General features: G+C 34.8%; 1 protein-coding gene across 1 annotated transcript; it reads right to left on the bottom strand.

Annotated features, from left to right (window-relative positions):
• Positions 1 to 26: 26 nt before the first annotated feature.
• Positions 27 to 13,433, bottom strand: LOC128015507 (phosphoinositide 3-kinase regulatory subunit 6). The gene is made up of 21 exons (XM_052599383.1): positions 13,278 to 13,433; positions 12,491 to 12,583; positions 12,245 to 12,346; positions 11,945 to 12,034; positions 11,512 to 11,603; positions 11,073 to 11,141; positions 10,492 to 10,624; positions 10,273 to 10,342; positions 9,280 to 9,463; positions 8,102 to 8,246; positions 7,792 to 7,878; positions 5,949 to 6,408; positions 5,195 to 5,294; positions 4,943 to 5,065; positions 2,922 to 3,029; positions 2,627 to 2,729; positions 2,458 to 2,525; positions 2,138 to 2,228; positions 1,968 to 2,020; positions 1,640 to 1,746; positions 27 to 1,152 (listed from the first exon to the last, which is right to left on the bottom strand). The coding sequence occupies exons 3-21, from the start codon at positions 12,288 to 12,290 to the stop codon at positions 996 to 998; spliced, it is 2,286 nt and encodes a 761-aa protein (XP_052455343.1). The 5' UTR covers positions 12,291 to 12,346; positions 12,491 to 12,583; positions 13,278 to 13,433; the 3' UTR covers positions 27 to 995.
• Positions 13,434 to 13,641: the final 208 nt, after the last annotated feature.

Below are 13,641 nucleotides of genomic sequence, written 5' to 3'. Positions count from 1 at the left end.
AACGACAACAACATTTTTTTGTGCAGTTTAGGTACCTTCAAGTTTATTTTATGCTTCATCACCATTATAACCATCATCATCAAAATAAAAATAAAAATAAATACAAATTTGCAGTTGTGTGAATAAATCTGGGCCCAAGTTATTTATTTATTTTGTTTTCAGTTTGAAAGTGCATTTATTTAACACAATTATTTACAAAATCAAATCACAATATTTACAAAACCAAAGCTTGAATAATTTGTGTAAAAATAGTGCTGTTGTTGTACACATGTAAATCACATAGACAGTAATAAAAATTTAAATCCTTTATGCTTTTTAATTAACTAATTATTATTATTATTATTATATATATAGTTTGTTTTTTTGATGCTATGAAAACTTATTATGGAAGGTCCCAAATGTAAACATTTATAATGGGATAATAATAAAAGCATAAAACAAATAATGTATCAAAGAAGTGCAAATCATTAAGGTAATGTCAGTTTTTCTGAAACACTTGGTCATATAGCATTTATTTTATGTCATACAGACATACTAATCAATGTACATTATTCCTGCATTATACTGTAATAAACAGCTACTCAGTTTTTCTGGTGGAAAATCCAGATGAAGTACTGTGTTGGCAAAATCTGTTGGCAGTGTGTGGAGAATTCTGTCCTTCACATGCACGTAAAGTGTACATATTAAAGAACAGGTTGATTGTTAAAGCAGAAAACAAGTTCAAGTAAATTCTAAGTCTTTGAGAAACTCAATACCATAACTGTATTAGTGTTAGTAAGTTAGCTGTCTTAACATTACATTTCTTCCTGGACGATCATCTTGTGATTCACAGATAAATGAATTTATTGCAGTAAAACATGCTTGTGAGGTGTCTTTGCTGATCTCAATTGATCACACGGTGACACTACTGCATAGTGCATTGTTTAAAAAAACCAAGAGTCCAGAACTGGCCTTTATATTGACAGCAAGCATCATCCATCCAGATCCTTGTTGGTTTAGTCGATTATTCCAGCAAAAGTGTTAATGGCCAGAGTCAGTCCTGTGCTCATGTATTTACTCAGTCCAGCATCACTGTCACCTCCTGCCATGGACTTTGACTTTAAGGATTTTTGAACATAATATCCAGGGTCTCGACATGGAGCAACCTCAATGCTGTGTTAGAAAATATAATACAATGCAAAGAGATTATTTTTTTTTAAACCAGTATTATTTCTAATCAGTATCACTCTTAGAAAAAGGTATTATTTATTCTTTCTTCATATTCTATATCTAAATTATTCTTTAAATCAAGTAAATATTGGCTTCAAATTGTTTAAGAATGCACAACTGTTCAGGTAGAGTTTTTTTCTTGTATATATATATATATATATATATATATATATATATATATATATATATATATATATATATATATATATATATATATATATATATAAATCAATGCTGTTCTTTTCATCTGTGACAATAATAAGAAATGTTAATTGAGCACCAAATATATTGTAACGATTTCTGTAGGATCACACTTCATACCATTCAAAAGTGTGGGCTCGGTAAGATTGTTTAGTATTTTTGAATGAGGTCTCATATGCTCACCAAGGCTGCAGTTAACATGAGAGAAACAAACGCCTTGATTTCTCACCTCTCAACATTCATAAATGTTCTCCGAAAGTCTTTGTCCAAACGCACTGTGAAAGGTGTTCTGTCTGGTGTCTTCAATTTAAAATTGCATGTTCTGATCTTTGTCTCCTAAAGAAAAAATAAAAAATAAACAGCATAAATATCTTAACTTAATCAGATATAAGTTGTATTTACTTCTCATGACAAGCAAGCTCAAAATACTTTACAGTTGATCATAAACAACACTAAACCAGAAAGTTAAAAAATCATACATACATTATTTATCTAAAAGGATGCAAGAAAGAAAAGAAAGGTATGTTGTTTTCTCAGTTTGGCCTAGTCAGACCTACCATGGAACTCTTTGCCTTAATGTCACTGAAAGTGACCATGAGACAGTTGAGATCTACAAAGTGGGAAGTAAAAGACTAATTTATTTAAAATTGTTCAGGTTTAAGGTAATTTTCATCTTAATTAATTTAATGAATAGAAATACATTTTTATTCACATGATTTAACTTTACCTTCAGTTTTGTTTTGTGGTATTGCTGAAATCTGAGCCCCTGTGGTTCTGAGTGAGAACCCACTCTCAAACTCCCTGTTGCTTAGCGACACCTAAAAGGAATGAGAAGGGCCATAAGAGGTCAACCATGATTTTCTGGTCACCAAATTTTTAATTCCAAAAAAAAAAAAAAAAACACAGAATGTTTCTTTGTGACTAAAGAATGTCACTGACCGGAAAAACCGACCAATCAGCAACACCAGTCATTTTCTATGTGACTATTATACATAAGAGTACTGTATAAATACTCTAATAACAAAAGACAGCAGAAGTGATACTCACTTTTAAGTAGCTAAACGAGATCAGTGCCCCACACAGCTCGGCAGGCATCTTCCTCTGTTTAAAAGTGTCTAAGGGAAGAATTTGGGCTGTAAACATTGGCTGAATTAACTGCTGACCTAAATAAGATGTGCCATTGACTGTACTTATCCTGAATTTTGATAATGAATACCTTTGTGTGTAGCTTGGGCTATTCTGTATTCTGGAAAATCCACTTCCAGGTCTGTGACAAAAACTTCTTCCACGGCTTCTTTGGACTTGTCAGAAAAGTAAATCTGGAAAAATAGAACAGAGCATAAAAACAAGAGCGGTATGTTTTAATTTCAGAAAGGTGTTTTGTAGATCTTTTAACAGCTTAATAAGCACCTAAATAACTTAACCTTATTAGCTTGACCTGTAGCTCAATATGGAACAGAGTTTATATATATATATATATTACAATATTACAAAGTGTCATTCATTCTCACCTTAACATAGTAAATGTTGAAGTACACCGGCTGCTGTCCCATGCGCACATAGTACGAAATGATGTCAGCTATGAAAAGGTCAGATTCTTGTGGTTTGCCAGCACTGGACTGGAAGATTAAAAATAAGACAAAGCAGAACAATTTTATGTTAATTATAAGTCCTACTGACATCATTCATTGGGAATGATAAATAAATGTTATGCAGATATCATTAATATAGATGTCATATCCCTATTGGTAGACGTAGATCAGCTGAAAGTCAGCTGATGTGAGCTTGACTAACGTGACCTGCCAGAACGCTACGCTTGATTTTGTTCCAGTTATTAAAGTTCTGCGAGCAAAATTTTTGACTAATCTCATTTGATACTAGACATCAGAAGCTCAGCAGTCCATGGTTGTCATTGTCTGATTCTCCTTTTCATGATTGGTCAGACATTTTCCATCTGAGACAGAACTGATCTGCAGGCAGGCAATTCACATTAACTCTGTGTAGCACATGTAGAATGAGATCTGGCAATGTCTTGATCTAATAACCATGGACTTCTCATGAAAGACATCACCTTGATGGCAGCATGTCTCTGTACAATTCCAATATATGCATCCATGTCAATGATACCTTCACACATACACCAGCAACCATGTCGTTTACTCTGCTGCACCCATATACCAGATGTGCTTTTATATCTATCGCTGATGAAAATCTGGATGGTCCTTAGAAATCGGGACTGAGAAATAGGACTGAGAAATAAGACTGAAAAAATAAATGTCCATTTTTTTCCAGAAACAAGTTGAAATGTGGACTCATCTGAACACAGAGTAAAAGAGATTCAAGTAGCATTTATTGATGCAGCTGCATACTGTTAAGTGACAGCAGTTTTTCAGTGCTCCTGAGCCATGTGGCTGTATTTAACATTCAACTGAGATTTCCTGATTGATTTTTGATTAGTTTGACACCGTTCTCTCATGAAATTTGGCAAGAAAATCGATGAGCCGTGATCCAGCTTTGCTGATTTGCTCCTTTTATACCAAACATGATACCTTCACCTATGATCAGTTAACCTGCTAACTGTGAATAGTTAAAAACTGTTTAATTAGAATCATCTATAACCTTTTCACTTTTATTCAGATTTTATTATCTGTCCCACCTTTTTGGGAGTGTGTTGCAGCCATCAAAATATATATAAAAAAGAATTTTATTTGCAAAATAAAAATTTAAAAGTTGGTCAGTGATAAAATAAAAGTTAAAGTGAATTAACTAATCACAGATTCTTGATTTTATCCCACTTTACAAAACGCCCCAACTTTTTTTGGAATTGGGGTTGTAAACAGCAATAAAAAAGTTTCAATAAAAATCTGTTTTAGTTTACCATAAATGCTTGTCAGCATGTTAAGCAGTACACTTTAGCCATATTTCCAGGACAATAGAAGTAATTATGAAATTACATTTAAAAAAATAAATTGTACTAAATACTACTTAATTGGGTCAAAAAGCATGCTAAAGTTCAGGAGTTATTATACATTTAAATTATGAAACATTTTCATTTAACTGCAATTAAGATGCAATTAAGTAATTGAAAATATTACATTAAGTTTGCACTTCTTTTATTCTTTTGAAATATAATATTTCTGTAATGTGTACTCTAAGTATTTTAAAAGTATGTTAAAGCATACTTGTTTTTCACAAGGGGATATCTGTATACTGTATATGCCATGAGCATATGGTTAAAACATTTATGCACAAACATCTTAATATATAAAGCAATAAACAGGATAAGAAATTTGGTGAAAAAAAAATGAATGTGTAAGCCAAAATGGCAAGAGGAACATGTTTTTCACAATGAACAGTTGCTAACTTTGCATATCCACAAGGAAATTATTGAGAGAGAGAGAGAGAAAAAAGAAACCTGAAAGAGAAACCTTCAAACTTCCTCATTCCATACTGACTGACATAATCTGCTAAGAACGCATGCCCACACTACTTCCCCAAGTATGGCTAATAAGATATATATCTTTTGACATACCGTTCTTGCAAGATCAGGAATCATCTGGCCAAGACTACAGACATTGCATCCGTACCATGGATCCACCATTCCAAGATAAGAGCCCAGAGAACAGGTGTTACTGCTTGTAGAGGGCACATTCTCCTAAAACAGATAGATATTGTGTAAGATGATGCATTTTCTTTTTTAAATGAACACAACGCATAAGTATTTACAACAGTACACTTGCTGAAGTTACCATATAAAGGGAAGGAAAGGGTCTACTCTTTTTACCTTTACGGGAGAGGCTGTAGATGGCTGGCGAGCAACAGGAATGTAATACATCTGCAGGTTGACTTTCATTGTAAGAAACCGTCTTCTGGCTTCTCGTTTCCTGTAAAGCAAGGCCAAAATGTTGCAATCGAAACTTCATTCAATCAGAACATAACCTTAAGCACAGTGATCTGAAAGCATTTATTGATCTGCTTTTCTTAGAATAAGGAAACATACAAAAAACTTGCTTATTACAGAGAATTAAGAGTATTCTTCTACAGACATACATGAACTGAAATGACTGAAAAGAGAATCCTTATTAAGTGGACTAAATCTTTTATTATAATTTATTAGAAGAGAAAAGCCTACATTACTCTTATTAAAATAAAAAAAGTCATTTGGTATAGCCAATAAAATCATGTGGTGCAGAAAGCATGCAAAAAAGTATAAACAAAAAAACAATATAAAAAAAGAACCCTAATGACTATGTGTCATAATCAATAATTATATTAAAATATCAGACAATTTGATGTTAATGTGATATGTTAAGGTTATAAAATGTCATGAGATGCAACTTCCTAAAATGTAATGACCTTTCTGAATTAATAATTAAGAATATTGGTAAAATACTTATTTTAATGTATTGAATCTTTCAGTAATAAATGTTATGTTATTACTTTTTACTTGATGGTTACACCAGATCATAGACACTCTCATTTGTCTTTGAGTCAGTTAATAAGAAATATCACAGATGACATAATGTCTCATACAGTACCTTAACCAGTAGCATGCCCTGGCTAGCCTCCCCACTGCCCGGTCATCTCCCATCACCACTATTTTAGCAGTGTAGTCCCGTTCTTCCCTGGGCAAGCTGTTACTACTATTTCCTGCTTTCCTCTGCAGTGTGCCACTGCTCCCAGCTGTGCCCGACTCCTCCAGAACATCTTGCATCAGAGCCATGCTGTCTGTGACCGATGGCTTCACCTTGATTCCTCCACGCCGTGAGAGCCGCCCACTGGTAATTTCAGGCTTTAAGGTTCTTCCTGCAGTAAATTCCACGTCACAAGCCTCAGTTCCCTGAATGTCACGCTCTATACCACTGTCAGTCGATATGACAGAGTGCCGTGGCATGTCTGAGTTGAGGTCTGTGGGGAGGTCAGACATACAGAACTCCTCCGAACTCAAGAGGCTTTCACTAAATGATCCGGAACGGATGAATTTGGCCAGTTCTCTCCCTGTGTCAGAGAGGATGAAAAGATATGTTGTATTTCAGTAACTCTAGTAACTCTCTTGATTTTAGATGAACTCATGTAAGATCTATTTCTATGTGATCTAACACTGAAAAATCCATTAAATGCTGTAGTCTAATGTCTCACTTTTGATTTGAATAAAAGACACTATGTAAATGTAGAAATTACTATAATAAGCACTTTTTATGTTTCCTGAAAGAAGAATATACAGGTCCTTCTCAAAAAATTAGCATATTGTGATAAAGTTCATTATTTTCCATAATGTAATGATAAAAATTCAACTTTCATATATTTTAGATTCATTGCACACCAACTGAAATATTTCAGGTCTTTTATTGTTTTAATACTGATGATTTTGTCATACAGCTCATGACTTTTTTTGTATTAAAAACACTTTTCTTTTATTGGTCGGATGTAATATGCAAATTTTTTGAGATATGAATTTTGGGTTTTCATGAGCTGTATGCCAAAATCATCAGTTTTAAAACAATAAAAGACCTGAAATATTTCAGTTGGCGTGCAATGAATCTAAAATATATGAAAGTTTAATTGTTATCATTACATTATGGAAAATAATGAACTTTATCACAATATGCTAATTTTTTGAGAAGGACCTGTGTATATATTTATATATATTTTTTAATTTTTTTTTTTACTGTGTAGTCATTTTACTGGTATCTTCTTTAGTATATTAGAATGGATCTCAATAATGTCATAAGTTATGCTCAGATTCACCAGATACTATAGTCTTCAATCATTCAATCAGTGCATTCAGTGCAATCAGTAAATCATTGTCAAAGGCTTTATAACTAGTTTATATGCACACTAACAAATAAAGCAAATCAGTAGCTGGGACAAAAGCATTGAGAGTTAAGGACACTCGATTTCACTGATGGCGCAGTGACTCAAGTACGAATCTACCTTTTTCCAGTATCAAACTTATCCTTTTTCCCATCTCATATCAGCTTGTTTATATTAATTTAAAGAGAAGAACATATTCAAAAAGTGCTAAAAGAAGCACTACCAGGTATTTAATAATGAGAATAAAGTTCTTAACAGGCGTTTAATAGGCCTATAAGTCCTTCCAGGACCTTTGAAGACACCTAGGCAGGTATAGGGTGGGCTTTTAGGAATAGGGACAAGAAGTGTCCCTATAAAGAAATATTAATTTATTATTTGAATAAATAAACACTAAGTAGGATGATATTACTGAATACTGTTTTATGATGTACTACAATACAATGACGTGCAAATCATTTATGACACTTGCATTAAACGTAAATAGCATCTAATTAACACTGTTATCTTGCAACGCTATTATTACAAGTAGCCCCTGCCAAAATATTTTAGCAAATGAATCCCACTTACAGAGCTCCTCCTCCTCCCACCACAGATGGAAACTCATCTCCGGATTGGGAAGCGGAACATCGCACAGGGAGCCGCTGGACAATAGACCTGAAACCCAAAACTGTCACAATGACACCACAAACAAATCCTGCTGCCTGATCCGGCTACAAAAGTTGAATATCAAAAGTGGAGGGAAAAAAAATCTAGGTCTTTTATTAAAAAAATGAAGTTAGATGGATTTGCTCAAGACTGATTGTTTATGACAGAGCATAGATAAGAATATAGAAACCATGCAGAATAGAATAGAATAGAATAGTTTTGTAGTGTATACCTTTCTTGGCGTCACGGAGGATCTGTAAGTATAACTCTTGTAGTTTCTGTCTGATCTGCCCCCGATCACCTCTGTTGACGTCTGTGCTCTGCTCCACTGTTGCAAGCACTTCATTAAAGTACGACTCCACTTCCTGGTCCGAGTCCTGACGTATGCACAGACAAATAATCAGACACACAAACACCTACACAGAAAGCCCCATAGCATGAAATCACACATGCAGATGCACACACAAACATACAGCCCTAATTCAGGCAGACACATATGGGATGTCCTGTGGATGTCCTGTCCCTGTCCTGTTGCTTTGAGTTTTCTGAAAATAAACTGCAGACAGTTGACGTGTGGACAGAGACAGAGAGATGCTGACCTGCAATAAATACTCGCCCTTTGTCTCCATCATTTAGTCTCAAAACTAAAATTATTGAATAGTCTACTTAGACAGTTATACACGGGTTAAATATAAAAATAAGTACAGGTAATTTCTCATTCATTTAAAATAATTAATCCTTTTCTCTTGCATGAACTTTTCAGCAGAGGGACAGTTTTACTAAGTAAGAGCAAATTGGCATGTTGCACTATTTCCCAGGGCTCATTTCTGAATATTTCACTCTTGCCCCATACTTATAGAAACCTGTGATAAATGATGCTGCCTAGAAACATCAATTCTGAGACATAATACAAACATAATAGGACCTAAACTACCATTCAAAAATTTGGGGCCGATATGTATTTTATTGTTCTATTGTCTCTTATGCCCACCAAAGCATGCATTTGGATGAATAATAGTAAAAACACCAATGTTAGGAATTTTTTATTACAGTTTTAAAAAAGCTGTTTCATAATTTAATATATTTTAAACTATAATTTATTCCTGTGATGGTAACAGCTGAAAAAAAATAGTGCATCATTGCATTCTTCTAATGTATGTATGTAATGTATGTATTCTTCTTTTTTTTTTTTGATCCCAAACTTCTTCAGTTGCACCTAAATTATATTATTTTGTTTTACCAGCTTTGCTCAAAACACTATGAAAAAAAGGTGCATCATAAAGTTTAAACTCTGTATGTATTATTTACTTCTGTTGAACACAAAAGGAGATAACGGTCAGTTTCAGGATTTTCTAGTGAACATTGGTTTATGCTAGTCCAGAACTAGCTTTTCTAGATAACATTACTCACCTGCAATGCATTACTGAGAGAGGGCCCGTCACAATCCTCTCCCAATACCGCCTGAACACTGTGCTGCACTAAACAGCGCATCATGCTCAACGGGTTCCGGAACATTCCTTGAGCTTCGATGTCAGCCTTCAGAACAGTGCTGAGAGACTCTGGAAATACTGCAGGATCCGCAAACACAAACACCCTGAATACAGCACACACAGAACATCACACAGCCATCAAAAACTCACTATTATTCACAGAGAGAGAGAAAGAGAGAGAGAGAAAACACTGATCTGATTCACTTTTAACAGGGCTGACATGAAGCTTCTTTGATAAAGCTTCCTGCTGACTTTAGTAACCATATCTACCTTAAAATGTAGACTGGAAGCAATTCATTACCAGTTCAAAACAATCAGTACATATTGATTACGGGCTTCTTTATTTGGACGCACAACATATTAAAAAGGTTGATTTCAGAGATAATTACTTTGGTTTTCCTCATCTACTCCTATTTTATGTTGTGCTGCAGTAGAAAAGGGCACACCTAGACTAACTAAACAAATTAGTTTTTTTTTTTTTTCGTAAATAACCCTGTCAACAATGTCTTCCTGGTTCCCTTCTATAATTATAGCTTTAGATGAATAGAAAATCCCCATTGTAAAGTATTCCAAAACTGAAAAATCTGGTAGTACAGGTTCAGCAATTACTAAGCAAATGCTCCAGTAATATAAACACCACTTTAAAAAGAAACATTAGGGTCCTGCTTGCTCCAAAAGCACAAATGGCACTAGTCCTTTTGTATAAATAATCACCTTCACATACAATAGGTGTCCTAGAGAAATCACAGGTGTGTAGTGCATATTTATTTATACAGACATGCTCCACTAATTTTTGACAACCAGAAAGTGGCTAAACAGTGTTTGGGTAAAAGATACAAATATTTTTTTTACATTTTTAAATATGACTTAATTGTACAAAACTTTCTGAGATCACAGTGACACACTGCCTCACCTCTCCTGCTGAGGGTAGTGTTCATTTTTCAGATTTTGTTCTGCAATTATCCTTTTCTGATACAAAAGGCCTATGAGGAAAAACAAAAAAACAAAAACAATGCAGATTCAAAGCAGACTCACGGCTATCATGTTTTCTTGGGCTTCAAGCCAGTAGAAATCTAAGATCAGGAGAGATGCTTGTCATATTTTGTTTGAGGAAAGTAACAAGGAATCAAACCTGGAGCAAATCGTTCTGCTTTTATTTGGCCAGCGTAACTAAGACCCACGGTGCAGTACGGCTGAGGCAGAGTCAGCAACCTCTTGCAGAAGTCATAAACTCTTTTATAGAGGTCATCGGGTATGTATACAGTCTGCAAAGAAACACAAGGATGTCATGCAGGATGTTAGTGGCTTCTACTGTTTTCGTTTAGCATACAAAGGGTCCTGGGTTCAGATTTACATTTCTAAAAATTGGGTTGTATGGCAAAGAGCAGCTTAGAAGATGACAACATTTTCATTTTAAAACAAATGTTGCAGAATATGCAGACTGATTGAGCTGACCAACATTTTTCTGGAAATGATACTTCTCTGTGTATACAAGTGAACAAACCACCAGACTCCTCCTCCTCTCCAAGATATGTTAACCAAGCGAATGTGGCAATGTCTAAAACACTGCTTTTCAACTGGTTGCTGTGCTCTGATATGTTTGCTAAATACATCACCACCCGATGAAATGTCTGGATCCTGAGTCTCATCACTAGTCTAAAAGTAGAATTAAGGAAAGTTCAAAAGCGTAAGAGCAGCCATCCTTTCTCTTACCTGCATGACAGCGTATATGAGTGTATTTAGCAGAGGAATGAGATGTTTCTTGCAGTCAGTTCTTTCGGCCTGTGTATGAAAAGGAGGAAAATCATGTTTATTATCTTTCCATCCAATCATTCGCTAATTCATATCAATTTTTCTATAAAACCTAATAGCCTATCTTTGTCTTTTTCGTATTGAAATGATGTTAATCATCATTAATTATGAGTTAATTAACTGTTATTAAATATTCCATTATAATTAACTATTTTAACTGTAATAAATTAACTCTTTTTATATTGACAGTAGCGACAGATAATCATCTGCAGTTTTCCAGGCGAGTACCTTTAAGTAACGTTGTCATAATAAATAATAGGCTTTTAAAACAGTAATCAATCCCCGAAATGAGTAATGCTTTATTTCTACTAGCATTATGCCACAGAAACTAGTGACTCACTCTTTCTAGTTCCTTGATGGCCACCCTCACCAAAGCGAGACTCTTGAGAGAATTGCCCTGCACTTTCTTATGTAGCGTCCATCTCAGCATCCCTGCAGAATGAACAGAAATGAACAGCTTTTATATCCACCAAACTAGACTATGTAGGCAATTTTGTGCATTGATACAGCTACTTGAAATTGACGTCTCAGTTGTTCCATGATACTGATGCTTACGGATTAGTGCAACTTGTTTACATGGCCTTTATATGTAAGATCAACAGATGACATGAGGATTATATTGCAGATTGTGGTTCTTAAAGAAACCATGTCTTTTATAGCCCGCCTTTTTCTTCACATAGCATGCAAGGAGATCGACTGTATCTGGGTTTGGCCTTCAGGTGTACAGTATGTGTGTTCTTTTGTTGTGTGTAATCTGTAGGTGTGAGACATACCTTTGTTGACAACTGGTTGCTCAGTGTCCACTTCTCTTATAATGGTTAGCAGACAACGGTAGATTTCAGATTCAACGGCAGCATATTCAGCTTTTTAAGAGAGAAGCCAACAACATAGCGTTTGAATGCAGCTATAAATCAATTCGTATGTGTGAGATACTCTATCATTCAAAAGTTAAAAAAAAAAATTATTGGCACTGTAATTTTTAAAAGTATCAAATGGGAAATCAAATGTTAAAATAGTGATTTGTTTTTTTTTTATAATTTACCAGAAGTTTCTCCAAAAGGTGTAACTCTCACCTGAGTCCATAACATTAATACTGCTAGAATTGATCCAGGATGCCATACTGTGGCTTGGTCCTTACATAATGAGTTTAGCGGAAATAATCATCAATGTGACCTCTGACACAAAGAAGGAAAAAAAAAGAGAGGAAGATACAGGACATTGTTACATAAAAATCAAGAGAAAATAAAAAGACATGACTTTGCATTTACAATTTACTAGAGAACATTCAGAAACAATTAATTCTGTGATCATTTACTTACTCTCATGCTGTTCCATTTCTTTATCTCACAGAATACCATATAAAATAACGTGTGGAGCATTCGGGTCCAAACAACATTGGTAATAAAATTTCACTGAAGGAAAAAAAAAAAAATGCACAGAAGCATTATTTCAAAATAAATTATTTTGTTTTCCACAGAAGAAAGAAATTCAAATGGGTTGGGAAAGACATTTAAACGTTTTGCTGAAATATCCCTTTAATCTGCTGGTCACATTAATCTGACTCGCTCTTCTATTGTCTTTCTTCATGATGCTGAAACTTAATCTCACTTAAATTGCATACAGTATGTTGAGCTTAGAAAACACAGAACATGATATCAAGTTATTTGGGGCATGGTTATATGCACTCATGACACTTTTACCCACTACTGATTTCACAAGAAAACCGATCTGGTTTATAACTGACCAGCGACACAATGCAACTAACTACTCTGTGCTAAGACACTTCTAAGTCACAGAATCTTAGTAACAGAATCTACTTTTAAATACAGTTACATAGTACTTTCAAGAAACTAAAGAGAGGAAGGAGAAAAGGAGAGCAAAAAACAATACCACAAAAATCCAGAACGAGTGCGAAAAACTGCAAACCAAAGAAGTGAAACAAAAGAAACCTTTTCAGTGACCGACATAGCTCGTAATTATACAACTCTCCGATAGCTTGGTTTCTCAGTGCTGAACTCAGAATCACATTTCACAGGATACCTCCAGCCAGCTGCAACTGTCTGAATAAAATGCTGAAGTCTAAGAAAAAGAAGTCTACTGTCTTACCTTTCGTCCTTGGGAGACCATCAATGGACTACATCATATGGCACATGTAGAAAACCTTGTGCTGGCCAAACAGTCAGAGTGAGAGCGGCACACTGTGTTACACTTCCTCTAACTGCTGAGGACAACTGCAACTCTGACTCAAAGCTGAGTGAATGTGAGGGAGGGACAAGGAAGAGAGAGAGAGAGTTTGACAGAGGCATGGCAGAGTGAAGTTTAGCAGGAGGATTGGCGAGAAAGAGACACTGAATGTGTGAAAGAAGTGTGCAGAGTGGACACACTGAAGTGTGAATATGTTTCTTTAACATATCTTTCTAATTCTAAACAAAACCCTGATCCAGATTTTGAACGAGTTCAGCATGAGCCT

The sequence above is a fragment of the Carassius gibelio genome, chromosome A6 (assembly GCF_023724105.1).
Source record: "Carassius gibelio isolate Cgi1373 ecotype wild population from Czech Republic chromosome A6, carGib1.2-hapl.c, whole genome shotgun sequence".
Lineage (NCBI taxonomy): Eukaryota > Metazoa > Chordata > Actinopteri > Cypriniformes > Cyprinidae > Carassius > Carassius gibelio.
The sequence above is the reverse complement of the archived record's forward strand: the minus strand, read 5'-3'. Positions and strand labels throughout refer to the sequence as shown.